This window comes from Coptis chinensis, chromosome 4, assembly GCF_015680905.1.
Source record: "Coptis chinensis isolate HL-2020 chromosome 4, ASM1568090v1, whole genome shotgun sequence".
In the NCBI taxonomy this organism is placed as follows: Eukaryota; Viridiplantae; Streptophyta; class Magnoliopsida; order Ranunculales; family Ranunculaceae; genus Coptis; species Coptis chinensis.
In genome coordinates this window covers 61,761,421-61,788,385 of record NC_141459.1, presented here as the reverse complement: position 1 = coordinate 61,788,385, position 26,965 = coordinate 61,761,421, and the positions used below count along the sequence as shown (strand labels likewise).

The 26,965-nt window shown below is 36.7% G+C and overlaps 1 protein-coding gene and 2 pseudogenes across 1 annotated transcript; 2 read left to right on the top strand and 1 right to left on the bottom strand.

The window, feature by feature from the left end:
• The first annotated feature begins 11,286 nt into the window (after positions 1 to 11,286).
• LOC147504287 (ruBisCO large subunit-binding protein subunit alpha-like) lies at positions 11,287 to 14,318 on the top strand (annotated as a pseudogene).
• A 5,770-nt stretch (positions 14,319 to 20,088) lies between these two features.
• LOC147504286 (uncharacterized) lies at positions 20,089 to 20,571 on the bottom strand. The gene has a single exon (XM_086605129.1). The coding sequence runs from the start codon at positions 20,569 to 20,571 to the stop codon at positions 20,089 to 20,091; it is 483 nt and encodes a 160-aa protein (XP_086461255.1).
• A 2,881-nt stretch (positions 20,572 to 23,452) lies between these two features.
• Positions 23,453 to 24,871, top strand: LOC147504285 (glutamate dehydrogenase-like; annotated as a pseudogene).
• The last annotated feature ends 2,094 nt before the right edge of the window (positions 24,872 to 26,965 follow it).

The following is a 26,965-nucleotide window of genomic DNA, read 5'->3' as shown; positions in this document are numbered from 1 at the left end:
GACGGTCGTTTTGACATAATGTAGGCCCAAATCCAAGGTCTGAGTCCAAATATACAGTCTTTAGAAGTTCTGCTGACTTTGTGCACTGTTTCTGCCCGCGTGCACTTTGACTTTTCACCTTTTGACCGGGCTTTACAGAGGCTTTGTCTTCTTGAAAATTGGCCTTTAATCATAGAACTCCTTAGCAACCGACCTTTGCTCCTTTATCTCGCTAAAGTGGCACATTTATGCACATAATGGACTTTGAAGCCTGAAATGCATAAAAACACGTAATCAGTATTAACTCTTACTTATTATTCACATAATTGGTCTAAAAGTACGATTGTTAAGGGGTTAAAACTACAGTTTTGGGCTCTTATCAACCTGTAGGAGGGGGGGTTCTCTGGAGCGATGGGTGAAGGGGCCTCACTGGATGCAAGGGTAGTGGGAGAGTGAGAGGAGTTGCGGAGGGGGCGATGGCGGGAAGTATGGTGTTGGGAACGCTTTTTGGGAGGAGGCGAGGCTCGTGGTTTTCTTTCTTTGGGGGGAGGAGGATGGTAAAAGGGAGCGGAAAAGCCCGCGAAGTTGTGAAGTAACGGAGACTCTAGCAGAGGGGTGCCAGTGGTTGGGTGGAGGTTCAAAAGGTTAGCTTGAGATGGACCAAGACTGCGGAGTCTTTCAAAAATGGGACAGATGGTTCCAGAGTATATCCGAGATTTGGAATCAAGCTGCCAACCTACAAGGAAAGACAACTCGAAGAATGTTAGCAGTCTGAACTAAATGCAAGAAAGAACAGAGGCTATAATGAGACTTACCACTGGATTAGAAAACATGGTGGTTAAGTGTCAACCCGGAGGGGAGATTCGCGGGCAAGAAATTCCCGGATACATACAGCGGATAGTGATGCCACCGTTTATCAGTGGTGGTGACACAGAGTACAAAGGATTTCTTTTTTGGGCAGACACAAAAAGATTGATACCCTACACTAATGTCCTTGGTGTTGGTCTTTATGAAATAGTGGGAGACAATATCGCGGTATGTCAGTTTGGGATCACCGAATCTATTGTAATAGTTCGTGGAATACATCAACCTCCAGAAGTTTCCGATGCCTTGGAAGGGAGGGATGTTGAAGTGATTACACACCTCAACGTCTAATAAAGTGAGTGGAAGCCGCAGCCCGGCGACAATCTGGCCTAGAGAGACTACAAGGGACCCCGGCCGCAGGGGAACTAGATGTGGGTAGTGGGTGACAGATGGCACACGCTCTATAATGATGTCAGTAGGGATTCCATAGGCTGCCCTAATCACACCCAAATTAGGTCTACGATATCGGGATGGCGGCGACAACGGATGGATGAATCGTCCAGATGTGGATGGGGCTGCAGCAGCAACCACAAGAGGTGGAGAGGCCACCTCGGTAGACTGGGAGGAGGAGGAGTTCTCAGAGGCCATTGTCGACATCAAGAGGGGAAGATGAACAAATTTGAAGGAAAGAGAAGATTCCAACAGTTACTATGCAATGGGAAGGAAAGAGGTAAAGAAAATCACTAAGACAAAGGGGAGAAAGACAAAGAAAAAAAAACCTGAATCAGAATCCCAGTGTATAAGAGTCAAACCAGAGCTAACGTTAAAAGGACAAGTGGATCGGAGTGAGTGGGAAGGGGAGGAGCTGCTGGTGAGAGAGAGGAGTGTAACTGGAGAGAAATGAAATGAAGAAAATGAGGGAGAAGAAAGAAGCGGGACTTTAAATAGTGCAAGGGCAAGAGAGTAATGTACCAGGTGTAGAAACCGAAGAGACAGCAGGTGGACTAATGGAAGGATGACACATGGAGGCCCAAAACTCAAAGAGGTGTGGAAAAGACCGCGTGATGAGTACTCTGCGGTGCACACGCATACCGATGAAAAATCAGAAGAGAGAGAGAGGGGGTAGCCAAGCAGATATGGGAATTGGGTTCTCGACCTTGGGCCAATTCAAGGCCGTGGAATCGAGAAAGGGCATTTGTGGTGGTAGGGTCCGAGATATAAAGGCTCTGAGGTACTGTGGGCCAGAATTGAGTTGCGGTAAAGGAAGTCGGGGAGTAGAGGATCATACGTGGGATGGGCCCGAAGCACGATAGCCAGAGAAGGTGGGAGTACGATATCATGCTGCGATATCATGGGGAGTGGCAGAAGCTCTACACGTGGAAGAGGGGTGAGCAAAGGATGAGAAGACAGGTGGACGACTACAATGAAAGGGGAGGGGGTATAAAAAGAACAGTGAGAGAGAGAAAAGGGGAGGAAAAAAGAAAAGCTAGAGTGGCTAGGGCTAGGGAGAGAGAGGAGGACTATAAAGCTCTAACAGGGACAATTCAATATACATCAAATTCTTCACAAATGACAATTTCAGCCATTGAGTATACAAGAAAACTGCTGACAATTTTAAAGTATTAACTTGCCCAATTAAATTAACTGTCACTGCTTCTGGGATTTCCCGTCCTCTTAAACAATTTCTTGAGCTTTTCGTTTTACCACACTAGTGAACAACCTATCGATACGCTTTGCTTCTTTGTAACTCAATTGTGAGATGCCGAGCTCAAACTTATTTATGTTAGATCCCTTTCATAAGAGTAAGACCGTATCACCAAAATACCAATTTGGGTGGACTTGTTGTTCTAGTGCCCTTCGACCCTGCTCCCCTTTTTTTGGTTTTCTTTTTGTAAGTAGGCAACCTCCACTCCCCAATCTTTTTTTACCTGACAAGAGAGCATGTCAATCCTTGAAACGCTGCTCGGTGTTGTGAATCTTGTGTCCTGCCTTTCGAACTGCTTCCGTTGTTATTCCAGACTTGAAATGCGTGTTAAGCTAACCTTCCCCTAGGGGCCTCTTCTCTAGCAGAGTATTCCCAGGGTCGGGCACCTGACTCCCACTCTCTGCCAGTGTGACTGAAGACCACATATTGACCAGTTCTCTTGCCTGGAATGAACAAAAAACCATTTTCTTTGCCGAGTAAGAATCATTACTCTGGCTTTTTTTTTGAATCCCATGTGGGTATTGATCATACAATGTATATCGATGTAGCATACCTTATTTACACTTATAGAGTTATAGGAATAGGATTGGATTCTCTTTCAGGTAGGTAGGTTTTTGCCCGAAATAAGGTAGGGGCTTTAGTAGACAAATTGGGAGTGGAAACAAAATGGTACGTCCAGAATTGCCCAGATGATGAAGCTTATCCCCTAACCTCTCATTGGCCGACCTTGACCAGTTGACCCCTCTTATTTTGGGGTCATATCTAATATTCATTGTTTGCCTTGATTTGGTACCCGCTCTCGCGACCCGCACCAAAACAGTGGAGTTCGATTTCGTTCACCAGCACTTTTGCTATAGAATCCACCAGCGCCACAATTGCCCCACGTGTCCAGGCAATTGTTTTAGAGAATACCACCTTAATCGCATTAGAAATGGCCATAGCCTGATCAGTAAAAATGATTTTTGGATGCTTCCCACCCATTGCTTCCAAGAATGTCTCAAACAACTAGATGAATGATTTTGTGGTTTCGTCACTTAATAATCCACACCCAAAAATAAAAGTCTGCCCATGACTATTGATACCCACAAATGGCGCACACATCATATGATAAATATTTGTTTTAAAAGTTGTGTTGAAAGCAATTGCATCACCAAAGTCTCGTCTTGCTTTTGCATCACAAAAAAAAAAAAGTGTTGTTGTTTCATTCTCTTCGTTGTACCGAATAGAATAAGAACAGAATGTCTTCTTTCTTTTTCTCTTTGAAGTAGTTAAGAAGACATTGTGTGTCTCATTTTTTCAGAAACTCTCTCCGCTCTTTCTGTAATAGATTATTCAAATCATTCCAAGTGTAATCTAGATATTTGGCCCCTTTAGCTTTTGCAGAAGCATAAGCATGAATTTGACTTGGTTTTAATCCCGTCGAATGCATTTTCTTCGCCATTTCTTCTTGAGAGCCGTATGATTTGTGAGACGTCAATAAGTTAGAATTCATTGGGGGCATGAGATCGTGACTATGTTCACTAAAAAACTTAGTCAAAACATATTTTTCATTCTTCAGCCTAATCTTGAATTCCGCCAAACATCCAAATCGCCTTTCATCTATTTTTTTTCCAGGCGTTTTTATCTTTTTGTACACCCCTTCGCATGAACAACAAAAACAACATTTTATTATTTTTTTAGAATCCGAGTGACCACTGCTTGATTTTTTTAATCCTTACACTAAACCCAACAACTCTTGAATAAGTTTATAATCTCAAATGTCATTCTAGGTACATGACTCACCTCGTATAATGGTTTATTTGATTTTTCTCGGGTTTCGCTTTCATCAGGTTCCATCTTTAATTACTAACAGAGGAAAAATATAGAAAGGTATAGGAGTGGAGAAGATGAAGAATGAAAGAAGCGTGGGAGAGAGGAAAAATATAGAAAGGTATAGGAGTGGAGAAGATGAAGAATAAAGGAAGGGCGGGAAAGAGAATGGAAGTTGGAGGGAAGTGGGGGAGAGAGAGTACGCAATGATTGGAATATTTTTTTTAGTTTAAAATAAATGGAAAAATAAAAAGTCTTTTATTTGTAACTATTTCCTGGACATGTGGGGCAATTGTGGTGCTGGTGGATTCTACCAACAAAAGTGTTGGTGAACAAATTCGAACTCAAAACAGTGTTTTACCCCTAGATGTCCAGTCAACAGTTGCGGATCTCTTCCTAGCTCAACCCACTCAATATTCGAGAGAAGGTTTTTAGTGGATGAAGACAAGGTGGATAAAGCAGCAATGATACACACTTGTAAATAGGGTAAATTCCTGATTCGGCCACGATAAGTGCACATTGTGCTCCAACTGGCTACGCTCTTTAATTTTGACCCATTCAACAAGTATTTGCCCATTTTGCCCTTCCTTTAAATAAAATAAAAATCTCTCTCCTCATGCAACACTCTCTCCTCTCTCTCCTTTGAAATTGTTGCCCTTTCATGATTTGATGTGCACAACTATATCAAACTCCCGATTTCATAGAGATCGACAATAGTGAGATGAGTAATTGATATTAACTTAATATATATCTTAGTTCTTCTCTCCTATATATATATATATATATATATATATATATATATATTCTGATAAATATTCTGATAAATTACCAATATATTAAATTATTCTGATAAATATTAACAACTATGCTGAGCTATGAGATATGAATATTATATTGATCACCCATCCAAATTTCTTGCAGCGTGAAAATTCCACACTCCGCAAAAACTTTTTTTTTTGTCAATTAATGTAGAAGTTTGATAAAAACTTTTGTGAGAATGCCCAATGAGGCGAGGATTATATTGAAACTACTTGAATAGCAAGACATTCCTAATCATATAAAAAATGATATGATAAACACCATTTTAACTGCAAAACAGTACTTGTTGAGACATTCCCACTCCTATAATATATAACTATGTTTTGAGGTTAGTTCAATGCATTTGCATCCACTTTCTAATTTTCCATTAATTATTCTTTGAGGTTAATTCAATGCAGTTCCATCCAATTTTCGATTTCCCGTTAAATATTCTTTGAGGTTATTTTGATGCATTTGCAACCAATTCCCTATTTTCTGTTAATTTTTATTTGATGTTAGTTCCACGCAGTTGCACCCAGTTTCCGACTTCCCGTTAATTACTCTTTGAGGTTAGTTCAAGATGCACTTGCATATAGTTTTTGATTTCCCGTTATTTATTATTTGTGGTTAGTTAAATGTATTTGCATTCAGTTTTTGATTTCCCGTTAATTATTCTTGGAGGTTAAATCTATATAGCTGCATTCAATTTTTAATTTTTGGATAATTATTCTTTGAGGTTATTTCGATGCATTTGCATCCATTTCCAATTTTCCATTAATTATTCTTTGAGGTTAGTTCCATGCAGTTGCATCCAATTTCTGATTTTATGTTAATTATTATTTGGGGTTAGTTTCTTGCAGTTACATCCAATTTTTGGTTTCCGTTAATAATTCTTTGAGGTTAGTTCAATGTTGTTGTATCCGGTTTCGATTTCTCGTTAATTATATTATGAGGTTAGTTCGATATGATGCAGTTGCATCCACTTATTAATTTTGCGTTAATTATTCTTTGAGGCTAGTTCCATGCATTTGCATATAGTTTCTGATTTCTCGTTATTTATTCTTTGAGGTACAGTTAGTTCAATAGTTTTCGAGTTCTTGTTTATTCTATGAGGTTAGTTCCATGCATTTGCATTATGTTTCTGATTTTTCGTTAATTATTTTTTGAAGTTAGTTTGATTAATGAATTTGCATCCAATTTAAGATTTCACTTTAATTATTCTTTGAGGTGGGCTAGTTCTATGCATTTGCATCCTGCTTTCAATTTCCCGTTAATTATTCTCTGAGGTTATTTCAATGCATTTGCATCTAATTTATGATTTTTCGTTAATTATTCTTTGAGTTTAGTTACATGTAGTTGCATCCAGTTTCCGAGTCCTTTTTATGTTTTATTTTTTTTAGGTTAGTTCAATGCATTTGCATCCAGTTCCCGATTTCCCGTTAATTATTCTTTGAGGTTAGTTACATGTAGTTGCATCTAGTTTCCGAGTCTTTTTTATTTTATATTTTTTTAAAGTTAGTTCAATGCATTTGCATCCAGTTCCCAATTTCCCGTTAATCATTATTTGAGGTTACTTTCACGTAATTGCATCCAGTTTTCGATTTCCTGTTAATTATTCTTTGAGGTTAGTTCAATGTCGTTGCATCCAGTTTCGATATCTCGTTAATTATATTATGAGTTAGTTTGATATAGTTGTATTCAGTTATTGATTTCTCGTTAATTATTCTTTGAGGCTAGTTCTATGCATTTGCATCTAGTTTTCGATTTTTTGTTAATTATTATTTGAGGTTACTTCAATGCAATTGCATCCCTTTTTCGATTTCCCGTTTTAATTCCTTGAGGTTAGTTCAATACATTTGCTTCTAGATTCGATTGTTTCATTTTGCGATTTCCCGTTAATTATTCTTTCAGGTAAGTTTAATGCATTTGTATCTAATTTTGATTTCCCGTTAATTTTCCTTTTAGGTTAATTAGTTTCACGGAGTTGCATCCGTTTTCAATTTCATGTTAATTATTCGATCTCTGATGTTAGTTTCATGTAGTTGCATCTAGATTTTGATTTCTAGTTTCTTTGAGGTTAGCTCGATTTAGTTGTATTCAGTTTCCAATTTTCCATTAATTATTCTTTGAGGTTAGTTCAATGCATTTGCTCTCAGTTTTCGATTTTCCCTTAATTAATTTATGAAGTTAATTAAATGCAGTTGCATCCAATTTTCGATTTTCCGTTAATTATTCTGATGTTAGTTGAATGCAGTTGCATCCAGTTTCTGATTTCTAGTTAAATCTTTTTTAGGTTAGTTCACTGCATTTGCACTGAGTTTCTGATTTCCTGTTAATTATTTTTTTAGGCGAGTTCAATTCATTTACATCCTATTGCCGATTCCCCGCAATTTATTATTCTCTAAGGTTAATTAGTTCAGTGTCGTTGCATCATGTTTCTGATTTCCCATTAATTATTCTTTGAGGTTAGTTCAATGCCAGTTGCCGATTTTGCGTTAATTATTTTTCAAGGTTAGTTTGTTTGGATATATTTACGTCGAGTTTTCAATTTCTCGTTAATTATTCTTTGTGGTTTGGTAAATGCATTTGCATCCAGGCCAGTTTCCGATTGTGCATTAATAATTAGTTCAACATTTGTATCAAGTTTCCGATTTCCCCTTAATTATCTAAGGTTGTGTGTAATACCAATTTCTATTGATTCTTATATAGTGTCTTTACAAACATGACATTCAAAAAATAATAAAAAAAATTAAATTAAATTAAACATGATTCGCTATATGGTAAAAACCCTCCTTATTCAAACTCCTCTCAGAATTCTATTATCTCAAATCAAAACCCCATGCTTAATTGATTCCCCGCATCTACTTATTCATTGTTGATCAACACAAGAATCGAGTCATATGATTTTCTAGGTGAAAAAAATTATTACTATATTTTTATGTAAACTTCTTCACAAACTTCTTCGTATTCTTTATTCCTGATGTAATAATCCTATAATTGGTTTTAATAGATCGCTTTAATCTAATTGATTGCAGGAATGATTTTGGATTGATGGAGAAGCGATTCACAGATAGGTAAGTAATAAGTATGACAAATATCAGTTTTGATTGGTTTGTTGGTTGATTTTTTATTTATTTATTCAAATTTTTTTATGTTTCTTTGATTGTTGTCGAATTGCAATTAAATTTAATTACAATTGGAATAAATTTCTTTGAACCCTAGACGAAACTCTATTATCTCAAATCCAAACCCTACGCTAATTGATTCCCCACCTCAAATCAAAACTCTATTTACTGTTGATCAACACAAGACGTACATTTTTTATCATTAAAAGAGCAAGAAGATGAAAGCCCAATGATTTGTATAAAGTTATTATAAAAATTAATGCACAATGTTATTGAATCATTTCGGCATCCAATGTTGTCGAGGTAAGGAGACGAGATGAGATTAGTGTAGTTTCTTTCTTTAGCTATTCATTTGGAACTGGATACTTTTAAAATTCAACTTTCGGGCTTGGATCAAAAGTATGAAATTTATTTGTTAATCTCACAATATGGCATCTGAGCAACACACTTCACGAAGTCTTTTTGAAAGTCGATTATTGCACCATGGGCACATTAGCATGCGTATCAAATGCTCATAAGTCATCTTAATCTTTTCAGTGTTACTTTCCAATTCGAATGCATCATGTTGTTCCTAGATTCAAGTTTCAAGTTGGGGAACAATATATAACTCAATCTTTGGTTCAAGTTACAATAACTCAGTCTTTGATTCTTCCTATTTTTATGGTCAGTTAGTGAACCAAATTTCCATTTTAAACTTTGTAGCTAAATGTGGACATTTGGGGTTCTAACAATTCCAATTTTGCAGACTCGGGTGTCACTGCAAAACCAATCCCTTGGATAAGGTCCATCTTACTTGCTGAAACAATTCTTTAGATTCTCCTTCTCTGTTGAACATCTTTCATTCTCATTCTCTGTTGAAGTGTGTTAATAGTAGTTATTTGTTGAAATGTAGTCAAGTTCAAATCAATTGCAACTTTCTTTGAGAAACGTTTTGTGTTCTATAGCATATATTTTGAATTTGGTCAAATATTACAGACTTAAGCCTTTGCCTTAAGAACCTAAGAAAATCAGTTGGATTCTTGTAGCTAGAGCTGTCAATGGATCGGTTTTGGTCCGTGATAAGCACCCAAAAGTGTATTATGAAACCCCATTGAGACATATAAATTTGGTTAACTATGTGTTTAATAATCATGAAATAAATATGTTTTCATACTTTTGCAGGTATTCGCAGTAGACATGGAAATATGGTTTAAACCTACGATAAAGCACGAGGAACGACATATATATGAAATCTTCCAAATCCGCACAGAAGCATCAAACTTCCTAAGCTCCTACCTCTTGAACTAGGACTCCGAATGTAACAAGTGAGCTGCTCAGACAATCAGGGCGATGAACTCTACGCATAGGCGGGAAGTTGTAAAATTGCCCAAAGACCGGACCGCCACTGGACTACACATAGGACCCACTATACGGGACAAATTATTAGTGCAAAGTTGACACCTTGCATGTAATTAATTAGATTAGGTGTTAATAGTGAAAAAAAGGCAAGGTGTCACTTTGTTTTAATGTGGTGGATAAAAATGAAGTAAATGTGGTTTGATGTTTTACATGGGAGGAAATGAGATATCTCTCAAATGAAGAAGAAAACAAAACAAGAGAGGGGACACTCCATTTACTCCCTTGACTTCTTTTCCTTACCTTGTATTATTTTAGTTCCTTAGTCATTTTTATTATTTAGTTTTAGTTTTTGTAAGAAAAGCTTGTAATAGTTTTAATGGAGAAAACTTTGGTTTTCTTCTAGAAAATAAATAAAAAGCAAGTGAGTTTAATTAGTTTTTCTTCTTCCTCTTCCTCTCTCTCTTTTTGTTCTTCTAGTTTGTAATCCTTTATCCCAAGGATCATGAGCTAACTTCCCTTTTGGGGAGTTAATCCAACTCATGTGAGGGAATATAATTGTTGTTGGCTTGGTAGGTTGTTAGGAAGAACAACTAGACCTACATCCTATCCCAAAATGATAGTTGGTGTAGTGTCTACACTACTAAAAAAAAGGGTTTTTATCTCGGTTCTAAAATTAGCCTTATCTCGGTTCTGCTGATAAGAGAGATAATATGTCATGTAATTTAGGTACTAACTCTGAGTATAAATCTGTTATCTCGCCTCTTACTTAACCGAGATAAAATATATGGATTTTACCAACGGTGGATAGGAACCCGATATAATAGAAAATTTCATTTATCTCACCATTGTGGAACGGATATAATAGGAAATTTCATTTATTTCACCATTCTAAAACTGATATAATAGGAAATTTAATTTATCTCACATTGATATAATTGATATAATTGATATTAAACCAAATATCTAGGCACTAAAATGATATAATAGCTATTATACCAAATATCTCGGAATAAATTAAAGAAAACAGAAATCTAAAAAAAATAGAAGTCCAAAAAAAAAAAATTGAACTCCCCGCTTCTACAAGACTCTCTATCTCGATCGGGGAATATCATTCACGAACTCACGATAATGGCAACTCGCCATTCTAATCCCAAGTATCTCGCTCTCTGCTATCTCTTCGTTTATTTTTAATCCCAACTATCTCAGTTCGATCTCCACTATATATCTCTTCGTGTATTTTTAATCCAGCTATCTCGCTCTCCACTATCCGTGTATTTTGCCCTCTTCACCTCTCGCACCAACGACTTCGTAAACAATTCAAGTTCCACTACCCATTTCAACTCCACAAAGCAGTTTAACAACTCTTATGGGTTTTCGGTACTAAAATTATCTTAGATTAAGCTAGGAGATTATATAGTGTTCAAAACTAGTCAGATTTTTGAAAATTCATGTATAAATAAGTTAGTGCCTAACCTTTATAAACTGATTTGCAGTTTTTCCATCAGCTATTCATTCCTTGTTAAAACAAATTGGATCCGAGGAGGTTCCGTCAGATCTGCCTCAACTTGATTTGCTTTTGTAAAAAAAAGAAGAAGATGGCGCTGCTAATGCCCTCACCACTTCATCCATCCTCCAATTCCCAACTCGGGGAAGCCTTAGTAATAGGACAAATCGAGGCGAAGCTCAATTGTAGACCATTTATCATGAGAAAAGCAACCGGGTTTGTTTATGCGTGCAAATGCTAAGGAAATTGCTTTTGGTGGGGCTTCAAGGACAGACTCTTGTTTGGAATTGATAAGCTTCTTCGATGCCGTTGGTGTTACCCTTGGTCCTAGAGGTATATCATTTATATCGATTGTTCTGTTTTTATGATAGATATATGCTTAAGAGGTATATAATGAGAACAAGACCTTATAGAAAATGTTTTAGTTTGGTTTGCCTATGTCCACTAAGTTCTATCTGGATATCTGACTTCTTTTAGTAATACCATTCATTGGTCTCAAAATTCTTGTTTACGCTATCTTTCTTGTATATTTTGAAGGAAGGAATGTGGTGTTGGATGAATATGGTAGCCCAAAAGTGGTGAATGGCGGGTAACAATTGCTCGGGCAATTGAACTTGCAGATCCTATGGAAAATTTGGTGCAAACTCTCATAAGGGAGGTAGGATATTCTTTCTTTAGATGCTCGTTTGTTGGCATCATGATTTGTTATGTCTAAATCACCCTCGATTTTCTAGTTGTCTTGTTAAAATCTTCTCTCCTATATTTCCCCCTTTTCCCAAAAATGTACACATAATTATTTTGTTTCAGCATCGCTAGTGGTTGTTATTAGCGCATATATTTTGGCCCTTCTCCTTTCTTTTGATTTTTTTTTGAGTTTTATGCAGGAGGCATTGATGTGTGTAATCAAATTTGTAGAGAAATTATATAGTGTTTCTGCTTTGGACAAATGATTTCATCAAAGATACCACCCTTCGTTTTTTATGAACAGAAAACCATCTTACAGTGATTATGCTCTCCTGCGCTGAAACTTGAAATCATTAGCCATCATTAATATTCTATCCGAAAGTAGAAATGGCTCTTTTCACATTTAAAAAGTTGAAGAAAATGCTTGTTTTGCAGTGCTTGGTTTAAGAGCTGAGTGTGTTTTTGTAGATATAGGATTAAGAGAAAAAACATATAGGTCTGTTCGAGATTTTACTATGAATAGTAACTGAAATTATAATTCCAGGACTTTTTTTCTTTGTTTTTTGTTGAGGAATTGAGATTAAAACTAATATTTAATGAGTTTTACAATTTGGAATTATTGAAAAGTTCCACGTAATTCCAATTTTATGTACTTACTTTGATGGAGTTAGAATTTTCGTGGGAGAGAGAGACTCACTATAACATTTGTATTTTCCGTCTTACGGGTTGTCACCGTTGTCCCCTCTATTTAGGGTGAGCACTTGTCATCATAACGATTCACATTTTTTCGGTAGTCTTGTTGGGCATCTCGGATATATACCAACTTTGCTCCCCTGATCCCTCCCGCTATGTGTGTTGCCCTTTTTAACTTTTCTACTCATTATAGTTTATGATCATGAAAGCACTCGCGATGATCATTGAACACTATATATTTTCTGAACTAATGTTCGTGTTTCTCACTATAGTAGGATGAGCCGATGAGGCATAAGCGATTATGAGCATAATAATGATTTGACTGCTTGGTGTTTGGCTTGTCTGTGATGATCGAACTTTAAAATTTAGTTATTGTGTTCAACGTGTATGCTATATGTATTATTGGTAGTTTTATTTAGCATTGTATGTAACACAACTACTCCTTCGACAAAAGGTTGCAAGTAAAACAAATGACTCTGCTGGTGATGGGACAACGACGAAAGATCCGTTCTTGTAACGAGAAATCATTAAATTAGGGTTGTTGAGTGTTACATCTGGTGCAAATCCCGTCTCGATTAAGAAAGGAATTGATAAAGACTATACAGGGTCTAGTGGCAGAGCTAGAGAAGAAAGCAAGGTCCATCGAAGGTCGTGATGACGTAAAAGCTACTGCCACTATCTCTGCTGGAAATGATGAGGATATTGGTATCATGATTGCCGATGCTATCGATAAGGTTGGGGCTGATGGTGTTTTGTCTATTGAGTCTTCATCATCCTGACAACAATTGATGTCGAAGAAGGAATGGAGATTGACAGAGGGTATATCTCCCCACAATTTGTGACAAATCCAGAGAAGTTGATTCTTTGAGTTTGAAAATGCAAAGGTTTTTGGTGACGGATCAAAAGATTTCATCGATAAAAGATATAATTCCTTTGTTGGAGAAGACAACCCAATTGGCGATCTCCACTACTTATTATTGCTGAAGTTGTCACCGGGAGGCTTTGGTTACCCTTTGTTGTGAACAAGCTTCGAGGTATCATCAATGTAGCCGCAATAAAAGCACCGGTTTTGGTGAGAGGCTTAAAGGCTCTTCTTCAAGATATTGCCATTCTAACAGAGCTGAGTTCCAAGCAGTGATCCGGGCTTGATGATAGAAAATACTGAAGTTGAGCAGCTTGGAATTGCGAGAAAGGTGACCATCGGCAAGGATTCAACCACAATAATTGCAGATCTTTGCGTCAAAAGATGAGATCCACGCTAGAATAGCTCGGATAAAAAGGGAGTTGTCCGAGACAGATTCTCGCGGTATGATTCGAGAAGCCGCCAAGAGAATTGCCAAGTTGTCGGTGGAGTTGCAGTTATAAAGGTGGGTCTTTGCTACGTAAACCGAGCTTGAGGATCGTAAGCTCGGATTGAGGATGCAAAGAATGCAACTTTTTGCGCCATAGAGGAAGGGATCGTTCCCGGTGGTGGTGGTGCATTGGTTCACCTATCAATGTTTGTTCCTGCAATTAAGGAAAAATTTGATGATCGATGAACGGCTAGGTGCGGATATTGTGCAAAAGGCACTTGTAGCTCCCCGCATCTTTAATAGCCCACAATGCCCCTGCGTTGAAGGAGAGGTAGTTGTTGAGAAAATAAAAGCAGGAGAATGGGAGATTGGATATAATGCAAATGATAAGATAAGTCACGAGAACTTAATTTAGTCCGGGGTAATTGACCCAAAGAAAGGTGACAAGGTGTGCTTTGCGAATCGACTTTACGTGGCGGGGATGGTTCGGACTACACAAGCCATTGTGGTTGAGAAGCCCAAGGCAAGGCATCTGCAGCAGCAGCCCCACAAGGGCTTACGGTATGATTCGTGTTTCTTGAAGTGAAGTTACCACCGAGATTCTTATTGTGTTTCGCCAAAGAGGTACCGGTGGTCGCTTTAATCGGGAAAACTGCAGTTGAGATGACTTTTGCACTTGCAGATCATATTACATTGTAGCAAGAGAACTTCATCACGAAAATTATGGTTTTACATTATCATGGTTTTCTTACAACCGTTGACTAACTGTGAATTAAAATCACAAGCCATATACAAGTGGTCAACTATACCGTCTTCAAAGCTCATGGAATGGCCCAAGCGTACATATCCGATTATGCGAGTGAAACATTTTCAGCCATCCGTACAGTAAGTGTCCAAAATACTCCGGCTTGAGTGAGTGGATCTTGAGTAGCCAATTCAATGTACTTTATCAAGGATAAACCGTAATATGTGGATTGGCTTTACGTACTTGTTACGCTTTCGGGTTAGATCCTTTGGTGGTGAAAAGCGTCAAATGTCAACATTCGTAATGTCAGGTAATTTACATTGTCATATGGAGTTGTGGACATGTTGCCTTCTTGTCGGGGAATATGATTGCTCTACCGTAAATACTAGAGTTTTAGTCATGCTATCATTCTATAGACCAAAAGAAATCTTGAAACCTTTGATGGGCTCATTTAAACTTGGTAGATTTTGGCCTACCGGTCGAAGTGACACAAAGCTTGGAATTTTCAGATCCGCAAATGAAGCTGTGACTAGAATTGTAGTTTATGTTTCGTTGTTAACTTTATCTTTGTCTCGGCGGAAGCAAAGTGAAAAGTAAGCATTTCCACGTGATTGTGACCTCTTTTGGAGTATGTTTATTTGGATATGATTCTCAATGTTCAAATGGACAACGTGTCGGACTTTGGTAGTCGATTCTTCTCGATATAGGAAATATGCAACGGCTACCAAAGCTTCGTAAGAGTAATTAATGCTTAATAAAAAAAATGTATTTTATACAAAGAAGATCTTACTAGTTCCATTAAGTACTTTCATATTGTTTTGGTTGGCTTGTTTTGCTCGCATAAGACTTTGATGTTAAATAGCCATGTACTTCTTTTACCAAAAATACTAAAAGAATATTGTCGCAGGGTGAGTTTTCTGCTGGAACAGTGGCTTCTTTTATTGGATACACATTCACACTTACATTTGCTATAAGTCATTTTGGATTTTTCAGCTTATCTAATTGGTTCTTTGTATCTCCTGTCTATATAATATTGGCAATGTTTTAGGTACAAGGGTTGGTCAACACATTTGGGGATCTTCGTGGGACTCTTGCTGCTATTGAGCGGATAAATTTTGTGTTATATGGGACAGATACTGATGATTCTCTTGCTTATGGTTTAGAAAGGTAACTCAATGAAAAGGAAGTTTGCAATGAAAGCCTTAAATTGTTCTACAATGAGGGGTTCACTAAGGAGAATTTTGCTCCCAATAAGCGTTTCATGTCAGCTTTAAAATCAGCTAGTAATGGATGTAGTGTAGTGTGGTCAAAAGTGACATTTGTCTTGAAGGTATTTTTTTTTTATCTCATTATATATACTTTCTATGATAGAGCCTTGGTTACAAATGTCTGATGACATTTATGTTTGATGACATTTGTCTTGTGGTTTTGAGTGTGCACCAAGGATTAACATTTACATGACCTCATTCCTTTGTATATTGTATAATGACGATAACTAGTAGTGTTATGAGTGGATTTGCAGCTTTTTAATATATGCTTTCATTTTTACTTCACATTTTTCTATCTTCTTTTGTAAAGTTGGGTTGTCCACCCCCTCTGATTCTTTTATATGTACCATTTGGAAAAGAGATAAATATGAAAAGGATAGGTCACTGCTGCAACATTTTTCTGGTAAGGTCACTGCTGCAACATTTTTATACTTGTTCAATCCTTCCTTTTTTTGCCCTTCTTATTTTGTTTATATTCTCTCTTATTGTGTGGTTTTATTGCTTAGAAGTAACTTCTAAGCAATGTGAGGACCCTGCATCTATCCAACTAGAGCTTTATTGGGGTGAGATAGCTTCCCACACACATAGTAATTATGTCCTTGAGCAATCAAATAATTCTGTTCAGATAGGGGCCTCCACTAAAGATGCACCTCAAGTTGAGTCCTCGGTTGCCAAGCGTGGAGATATTCTTATTGACATCAATAACCGATTCCCTCGGGATTTCTGTCGGATATATTTTCAAAGGAAAGATTGGATGAAGAGTCCTCTAGCATAAGTCCGTTGTATGCGTGATGGAACTAAACATTGGTCATTCTTTTGAAGTTAGCACATGATGAGTTTGTTAGAAATGATGTTTCTCTTATGGATCGGGGATCATCTTGGATATTCATCTCCACTTACTAAGTTGTGAAGAGAGTCTTGGAGCTTATAATTTTTCACGGTGATGACCGACGTGAATACTTTAGGACTTGTGGATTCTCAAATTTTTTGAGTAGGAAATTTAGCAGAACCATCGTAATAAGGAAATTCAGCAGGAACCATCTGTCTCCTTTCACGAATATATAGAGAAAGGTTAAAAAATATCTTATTATAGTTAGAAGAATAGTAGTTGATACAATATTTGAGTTTCTATATATAATTGATTGATCACTAGTACTCTTTGAAAGTTAAGTTCATGTTCGACATTGTTCTTTCTTCTCTTAATGAAATAAGTTATTCAAAGAATTTACTTATGTTGGGTTGTTTTGTTAATTGGTGTTGATGTTTATGAATGAAAGAAAATGTGGTGGTTTGGGACAGGTTTTTATTTGCTGGTTAATTGTCATGAGCAATACCAACAAAAACTGACATAGGGTGAGATAAAAGGTTGTTCAAGAATCTCTCTTTCCAAAAGAATTTATCATGGTTATTTTTTGATATTATCTCGGTTTCAATAAAAAAACATCTCAGTTTTCTTCTATACTAATTGGTTTCAATCAACAATTTATCTCGATTTTATTCTATATAATATCGGTTTTATTTAGAAAACCGAGATAATATATTTAGATAAGATGTCAGACTTCTAAGATAATTTAGTAGCTTATTATCTCGGTTTTATAAAACTCTATTACCTCAGTGGATTTTACCTCGGTTGTTTTTTCCTAGAAAACCGAGATAAAAACTCTAACATCTCACCTTTTAGCTGAGCTTATAAGCCCTTTTTTTAGTAGTGCTAGTTAGGAATCAAGTAATGAGCTTAGAGATAAGTCATTGCTTGATTCTAATTGCTAACATGTATGAGTTTAGAAATGAGCCATACATGTTAGGGATCAAGTTTTCTTCCATTAGGGCTTGTCTATGAGTCTAGGAAGAATCAAATGAACCTTTTCAAATCAACAACTAAATGTTATTTTTCACATGAGGAGGATTAGCTCTCCACCTTTTCTTTAGTAAATTGTATTTTGTTTTAGTTGCATATTTCGAATCTTAATGTTTTTCTTTAATGTTTGTGTAGGAAAGAAACCTAGTATTAATATAAACTTACTCACTAGTTCCCTAAGAGTAATAACCAAGTTGTAGTTGTCCTAATCTTTAGGTTGGTTCGATCCTTACTTCAACTTTACGAACGCGAAGATCGTGAGTAAGGAACTTTGAATTCGCTCTTTCGCCAAATTAGAGAGTCAAATCTCTAACGTAGTAAAAAGCTAATATCAGTCGGATTCTCAAAAAATCCGAAACCGAACCAAGAAGATAATTGGGTACCCTATACCGAACCGAACCGATAATATTATATTTTTCATCAGAAACCAAACCGAACCGATAAGATATATTACAAACTGAAACCGAACCGAAAACTATAAAATTAATTAAATACTAAATCAAATCAATTAATTTTAGACACACAATTGATAAAATCTATACAAAATTAATCATAAATATTACTAAAATGACATCTTATCGGTTCGGTGGAATGAAATTATGCTACTTTATCTACCATGTTTTTCTATTGAATAGTAGAATAGCATTTTCGATATTAAGTAATTATCAATGAGACTCACAGGACAACATTATAGAAGATATTAAGTAATTATCAATGAGAATCATAGGACAACATTATTGAATACCGAGTATTATCAATGAGATCATAGAACACACCCTATGTGTTTGCTTTCTGTTTAAATGAAGTAGGTTGTCTTTTCAAAAAATTATTTTATACTAATGGAATTTGCTTATGGTATCACAAGTTTTCATAACTTATAATTCTGGGGTAAAGCCACTTATCAAAATCAAAGGATTATTGAATTACTAGAAAGACATATACAAGCCCCTAACATTTGATCTGAACTACACCATTATTCATAGGATAATACTTGGGAAACAATACAGCATCAAGCCCATTTTCTTTCTATACTCTAACAAGATGTCATCTATTGAACCGTGTATAGTTTGCTATACATCTGCTGAACAATGTAGATCAACTCTCAACATTAAAATTTAGTAAGCCATGTCCTGTGTAAACTAATGGATCCAATTTCTATGCATGACATGTTTTTCAGAACAATGACCTTTTCTTTTCTCTTCAGTATATTTAAAATAGAATTCTATTATTACAGCCAAAGTAACCATGTGACCATGGCTGACTTTTTGTCTAAAATATTCAATCAGATAATGTTTTTTTATCATCCATGGTGTATTTAAGTTCCTTATTCATAAGAATATAGCAATTCATTGTTTTTTTTTCTAAACAGGCCATCTCTTATATCTTCACCGTGAGAGATCATGGAAATTGAGAATGATCAAAGCTATATAACAATTTAAAGTAATTTCAGTGCGTCTTTCTTCATTGTCATTGGTCTTGCAAGTTTATTGTCTACTAATATAGACCATGAAAAATATGCAAATAGAGGTTTGATTGAGCATAATGTGTTATGGCCCATTTAAATTTGATCGAGCATGGTTGCATGCTGCTTAGTTTTTTACTAGGTTTTCTTATATATGTTGGAGCCAAAATTTTGTTATTTGAAACTAATATAGACAAACGGACAAACTAAGTGCATATGACCTAATTCGATGAATAGCGGTATCTATTGCAACCTAAAGGAACATCTTGAGACCATAGGTCGTTATATTAGTTGGGCTAGTACAACTTATCAACATATAAATTGCTATGAAAATCTTTTTGGGTATTATATACAATATGGGTATTTTTTACTTTGGGGAATTTTTATGGTTTGTTGTATTGATTGCAGCATATTCAGAATAGACGGGTATTTGGCAGTAAGGTCAAAGACTAGAAAGGCTACTATCACTATAACTAAGTTATGTTAGACCTGCAATGAATTTACAAGTTCCTAAAATGTTTAGGTCATTGGAGTTAAGGTTGGGAAGATATCGGTATTGATGTGGGAGGCTTGGTGGTTTGAGAGCAATATGATTTTTGTCTGAAATGAAAAAAAATGTTAATCTTGAAGATGATATGATCTCAAATACTATGTTTGGTGAAGACTAGGAGACGCTTATTAGATCGCCAAAATATTAAGCCTACTATACGAAGGTGACCAATGAGAGAAAAAATATAAAGAATTGTGTAGCATTCTCGGTAAAATGTCCACGTTTCACCCTTAAAAAAGTTTGGAAAGTAACATGTACCTTTGCACTCATTGGTTTTTGTTTTTTTTTTTAATAATCTAGAGGTTATGGCTGACCTCAACCTGTATTAGGAGAAAAACGAGGATACATAGTGCCTATTCTATCTTCCTCTATGATATGGTGTAACTTCTCATCTAGAGGAAGTGAAAATAAAACAACACCTTCTTCTGGCGATCTATACATTTTTGAAAGGTAGTCGGCTGCTCGATTTCCTTCTCAAAAAATATGACTAAAAGAGCATTTAACAAATGTGCGAGTAAGACCTCTAATACAGGCATCCATATTAGCACCATACCATGGGCAGCGCTCACTCCCGTTCAAAATGTTTATGGCTCCCAGAGAGTCCGTATTGACTTCCAGATTTTCTATACCCATCTCTTGGGCCTGCTTATGCCCAACTGCAATGGCTTGAATTTCCTGATGTATGACTGAATTCCTTGACGAGCAACCTGCATAAGCACGAACAACATTCCCCAAGCCATCTCGTATAGTCCCTCCATACCCACTTCCATCTTGTTGGACCGAACCATCAATATTGAGCATGTAAGCTCCCTGTTCAGCTGACTTCCACCGACACCAAAGAACTTCCTGAGGTTTGAAGTTCATTTGCAGTCCCAACCTATCAGCAAGAGCTCGAAGATAGTAAGAGGCTTTGGCCTCTAACAGGTTTTTCTGAATGTACAGCTTCATTGTGGCCATAATCCTTGAGGTTAGCTATTGGGTCGTCAACAAGATGTTCTTCTTCTTCCGTCTGTTCCTTTCACACCGGATTTCGTGGACAGTAGCTCCAATAAAAGCTTTAAAGATATCGACACAAGTGGTGTTATGCCGACATAACCTGAAAATACTATACCATTCAGAAGAGGAGTCTTTGACAAGCTCCCCTAGTCCAAGGTTGTTTTTCACTGAAGCCCAGACCTGTTTAGAGTAGTGACAGTCGAAGAATAAATGCTTTGAGTGCTCCGAAGATATACCGCAGAGACTGCATTAAGAGAATTGCAATGTCTTCTTCTGTATCAAGCGATCTTGAGTGGGAAGACAATTTGAGAGCAATGGCCACAAAGTAAACGAGAATTTTGGGATAGAGAGCTTCCCCCAGACCACCCTGTACCATTTTACCTTTGGTCTCTCTTTCCGCAGAATTGTATACGCTGATTTTACAGAGAATTCTCCGGTGCTACTGGGTGACCAAATAACCTCGTCTTTGTCTAGATAACAATTCACTTCCGTACCCAAGATGAGATTTTTCAAGGTACTGTCAGAGATAGATGTCACTAGAGAGGACCAGTTACCTTGATACAGAATATCACTCACCTTTGCATCCTTTGGTAGCGCAAATGAGTTTCTCGCAACTATTGATTCCCAAAGCGGTTGACTAGAGCACCGTGGGTCATGCCAGAAGAGGGTGTTAGTCCCATCTGCTATAACATATCTGACATATTTCCTAGCAATGTTCCGATGCTTCAGTATCCCCCTCCATACCCAAGAGCAACTTGCCGGTGGTTTCATAGTCCAAAAGTAGGACTGCTTTATCTGTTGGCTCCATGTCCAGTTAGACCACAGAGATCCATCCTTCTCAACTAATCTGAAAATCAGGCCGCAGTAAGCCGCCTTGTTCCAAGTTCTAGCATCAATCATACCCAGTCCACCTTGCTCCTTAGTATACCTCAGTACTTCATGGCTAGAATGATGCATCTTCCTTGTCATATTGGGGCCAGACCATAAAAAATGGTTGCAAATCTTAGACACATTGTCCAGAACTTTCTTTGGTAAAACAAAGGTTTTTGACCAGTAGACTTGAAAGGATGAGAGAACTGACTAGATAAGTTCAAGTCTACCGGCCCTTGACAAGGATATATTCTTCCAATTAGAGATACGTGAAGTCAATCTCTCCACTAAAGGTAGACAATCTCGTATACCTAGCCTTGATGAAGTAAGAGGTAGACCAAGATATATTAGAGGCAGAGATATAAAGGGAATACCTAAAGCATTAGCCAAGTCCAATCCAGCTTCATGAGACATACAACCAACCAACAAAGATGATTTATCTGAGTTGATATTCAAACCTGTGAAGAGTGAAAACTGTAGGAGAATTTCCTTTATTACAAGAATAGAAGCCATATCTCCTTTGCAAAAAAGCATAGCATCATCCGCAAAAAATAAGTGAGAGATACTCAGCTTCCGTCATTTAGAATGTGGATGAATATGTCCAGCATAGAGAGCTTGATTTAGAAGGCCAGAGAGCACCTCCATCACCAGGACAAATAGATACGGTGAAATTGGGTCGCCCTGCCGAAGTCCTTGTTCACCTTCAAAGAATCCTTCAAAAGTTCCATTGATGTTAATGGAATAAGAAGGGGTGGTGAAGCACATCGATAGCCATTCTATAAAGAGAGGAGGAAACCCAAATCTCTGCAAAATCATACCCATAGCTTCCCAATTGACTGAATCAAAAGCCTTCTTTATGTCTATCTTGATTGCACAGTTCCTAGTGCCATATTTCCTGGTGTAACCTCATATAAGCTCATGTGCAAGTATAATATTATCTTGGATGTTCCTACCTGGTACAAAGGCAGACTGAGCCGAAGAGGTTAAGAGAGGCATATATTCCTTCATCCTGTTTGTTAGAAGCTTGGCCACACATTTGTAAATAGTGTTACAGCAAGCAATGGGCCTGAATTCATCAACCTTTGAAGGTGCATGATTTTTTTGGAATCAAGCTAAGAAGGGTGGAGTTTATACCTCTTGATATGGACTTTTGATTGAACATATGGTGAATTGCAAGAGAGAAGTCTTCACCAACTATATCCCAGGCTTTCTTAAAAAAGAAAGCATTGAAACCATCAGGCCCAAGCATTTTGTTATCTTCCATAGAAAAGAGTGCCTCTTTGATTCCAAGATAGTGAAATCCTTGGTCAATCTATCTGCACTCTCAGGTGGCAACTCCTGAAGATTTAGCTGCTCCAGTAACCGAGGGTTACAAGAGGGTGAAGAAGAAGAACCCAACAGATTTCTATAGAAGGATATAAAAGCCTTAGCAATATTAGCCTGGCCCTCCTGCTGATTTCCTTGAATATCCAAAATAGTCCAAATGTTATTCCTTGTCTTCTTTTCCTTTACAGCATTGTAGAAGAAAGCGTTACCTTTGTCCCCAAAGGATAACCAGTCTGTGTTGGTCTTCTGCATGAGGTCATACTCCTCCATAAGCATAAGATCACAAAGCTCAGTTCTACGGCTTCTTTCTAGATTAGAAAGATGAGAATCAAAAGGGCGCTTCTGCATAAGCAATTGGATGACTTTTAGATTGGCCCTAGCAGCTACCACTTGATTTTGAAGATCTGTGGAGCTAAATCTAGTAACAACAAACACTTGGTCTGATTTAATTCTATTATATTGGAACACATTCCTTATCCGTAGATGATTATATAGTTTAAATTGTATGAGTGATAGGAAACACTTTGAAATAGTCTAACCCAATGAATAAGAATAATAACTATAAGCGTGAAGGTGCATAACAACAAATAGCAGCTGCATGACATTCTTTTGAATTTTGTTTACGAACTTTAAGTGAAAAATAATAATGTCGGTATATAGGTTCCAATTAGAGATGCCAATGCCATTATCTGTAGCAAACCCTGCCATCGGAGGGCAGATAATGTAATTTACTTATTATGTTGATATATTTCTTGACCAATTCGTTTGTGGGATTTCCCCCCTGATTTTGTTATGCAATTAAGAATCTATGGATAACATTACTTTTTGTGGTATTTGATTGTCTGCAATTCTTTACTCTCTTATGTCTTACTTGTAAGATTTCTTTTGCTTCCTCTATTAACCAGTGACTTTCTTCTACCTTTGCTCCAACTCACTGCCCTTTTAACTTGATTTAAGGTAGAATGCACAATACCCAAAGATGATAGTAGTTTGGCATCTTTTGTTGGGTTCAAGATTCAGCATGATAATGCAAGAGGCCCCATTAAGGGAGGAATCAGATATCATCCAGAGGTATAATATTCTTCATTCCTACTATTCATAAGAAACAAAAATGATTTCTAATAGTTAAAATTGCTTTACCAAAGGAAACAATCAATCTCACAAAAAACTTCTCATGGCAGTAAATAATTTTTTGGTAAACTTATCTATGTTTCATCAAAAAGAATTCGAGAAAGTTTGGTTGGCATCTAGATATCGAATGCACCAAGTTTTAGTTATAAGCAACTCAACGGACTATGTAGGTTGACTTTGATGAGGTGAATCCACTAGCACAATTGATGACATGGAAAACAACAATAGCAAATATTGCATATGGTGGAGCTAAAGGAATTGTAGGGTGTGATCCAGGGGAACTAAACATCTCTGAACTTGAGAGACTTACCAGAGATTTTACACAGAAGATACATGATTTAATTGGAGTACATACTGATGTTCAAACACCTGATATGGGAACCAATCCACAGGTTAGTCCAACATAATTAAAATGTTGCTTACTTCTTTGGATTTGGCATATTAGTCTCTGCCTCAGCTTGGCTTGGTAATTATCGTATTTTTGAGGTCTTTGTGCAATGATATACATTCAAAATGGATATCAAAATTTAGTGGTGGACTAATTAATTATATTTTTCATGGATATTGGATATTGGATATTGGATAGCATGGATATTGGATGAGTACTTAAAATTTCATGGCTATTCACCTGATGTAGTGACTGGAAAACCTATTGTAAGTATTTATCAAACTTACAAAAAATCAACAACAAAAGCTTAATTAAGAACTAGGACATCCTATTTATGGGGCTGATGACATCAAATACAATAAGACCTTGGTAGATCCCTGTGAAGAGATGCAGCTATTGGAAGAGGGGTACTCTTTGCAACAGAGGCACTTCTTCAAGAGTATAGAAAGATTATCTCTGGCCAACAATTTGTTGTACAGTAATACAGGTTACATACTTTCTTATCTATTTTGTCTATTTACTTCAAATAATCTAATATCTGTGATTTGTTGTGTTAATGAATAAAAGGTACATTTACAGTTTATATTTTCAAATTACCTCTATATTCAAGTGTGACATAACAAAATTGTATTTCAGAATGTAGAACTGATTGGTGTTCTCCTATTTGGTATCATTTTTGCCTAATTAAATGGGGGATACGAATTATGATATTTTATAGTGACATCACTTTTATGCTTATAGATCTATGATGGTTAAGAAATGTTGTTTAACAGGAAGGGTTAGTGAACAAAGGAATGGTACAAGACTTTAATAAAGAACTATTATGTAGTAGGTGTGTTTTGAATATTATGCTTCGACTTTGTGACTAATAGATTTATAGTCTAAATGTTCATGTAGTCTTCACAAATTGTAAATCCTACCACAGTGTGGGTGTGGAGCTGTTATTCTAAATTGTAACATCTATGACATGCATGCACCCAAAATATTAGGTGCTTCATCAGTTATAATTTACATTCGATATAGGGTCCAGAGGAGTGATGTTAGAATAGAGTAATATTTGATTGTATTAATTGCTTTGTGATCCTCAGGATGTTGCTTGCAAAGTTGTAGGTACAATGGAATTTGATTCAATTGGCCCTTATAAACTATTTACTTTAGTGTGCCTATTTGTAATCAACATTAATAGAACCAACATAAAGTAAACCTTTGTACTGATGCATATTGATTATTCTCTCCAATTACAGTACTGCACCTTTAATTTTTGTGAGATGCACTAACTTGAGTTTAACATCAAGTTTCTTGCAAGTACAAGAGTTGAGGATGAATGGAAAACAATGCTGAAATAGAGAAAAGTTGTAGGTGGAAGTAAATTTGCATTTAGAAATGGCTTAATTACAGAAATATGCAACGTACTTAGGTCCTCTTAACACTTGTATCAACATACTATTTTTTGTAACAAACGTATCAACATACTAATATCTATTTAAAAAAAATAGCAATCCATTAGGATTTGTCAGTTAAGTGATGATGTGTCCATTTTTTTTTTCAATTTCGTTTTATTTGTATTTTACACATGGCAAAATACAAGCAGCTTATGTACGTGGCTTATGTACGTGGCAAGTATTAGGCGATGGGGAAATAACTAATTAAGTTACATAAACTATTTTTATGATCCAGTATTCCATTTTTTTTGTTGCTTTTATTAAATAAAAGTTTGGTGCAATATCCTTATCTTTTAAATCATTGAAATCCCTTCCCTTTCAAGTAAAATCCTCCATTGATTAACAGTGTGAGTTTTGGAAAGTTTAGGGAAAACTCATCTTCTTCATCCTCATGTTTCCTTCATTTTGGGTAAATTCCTACATTGATCTACAGTGTTAGTTCTGAAAAGGAAACAAACTAGAGGAAGCCTCTCTCTGTTGGGAAACCTTGGAGTCTTAGCATCTCTCTCTAGAAGCCACAATTACTAACGTGATTTCTCTTGCTAATTAATATGGCTACTACACCATTTGGTTTGGGAGTAGGACGACACCAAACCTTCTACAACACCCCTAATGTTGCTGAATCTTCAGCCCTAGGAGCACGAAGAAATGTCGCAGTAGGACAAACTCAGGGTACTTATGCAGATAAAGCCAAGTCATGGATGCAGCATACTGTGGATGTCTCCACTTTGCTTATGCCACCAAAAAGAGGAGACCATCCATCCATAAAGATACCTCTAAATGCTGTCGAAAAGGGCAATGAAGCTTGCAAACTCTGTTTAGTGGCTCAACTTAACATGAACCAGTTAAACATTGAGAAAATCAGATCGGTAGTCAGCACTAATTGGGGTTTAATGGGGAAGGTAAAGGTGACACCTTTGGGTAAAGGGTATATCCTTTTTAGATTTGAAGCTGAAGAAGAATATAATAAAGTTTTCTATGGAGGGTCATGGTTTATTGTAGGACATCTCTTGCGATACACAAAATGGACCCCAAATTTCAATATAGACAACCATAGACAAACTACAGCCCTTGTGTGGGTTAAATTTCCAGGCCTTCCTATTGAATACTGGGAAGTTGAAACACTGATGTCGATGGGACGAGGACTTGGTGCCCTATCAGAGTTGATGCTAATTCTCTTGCAAGGGAGAATGGTTAT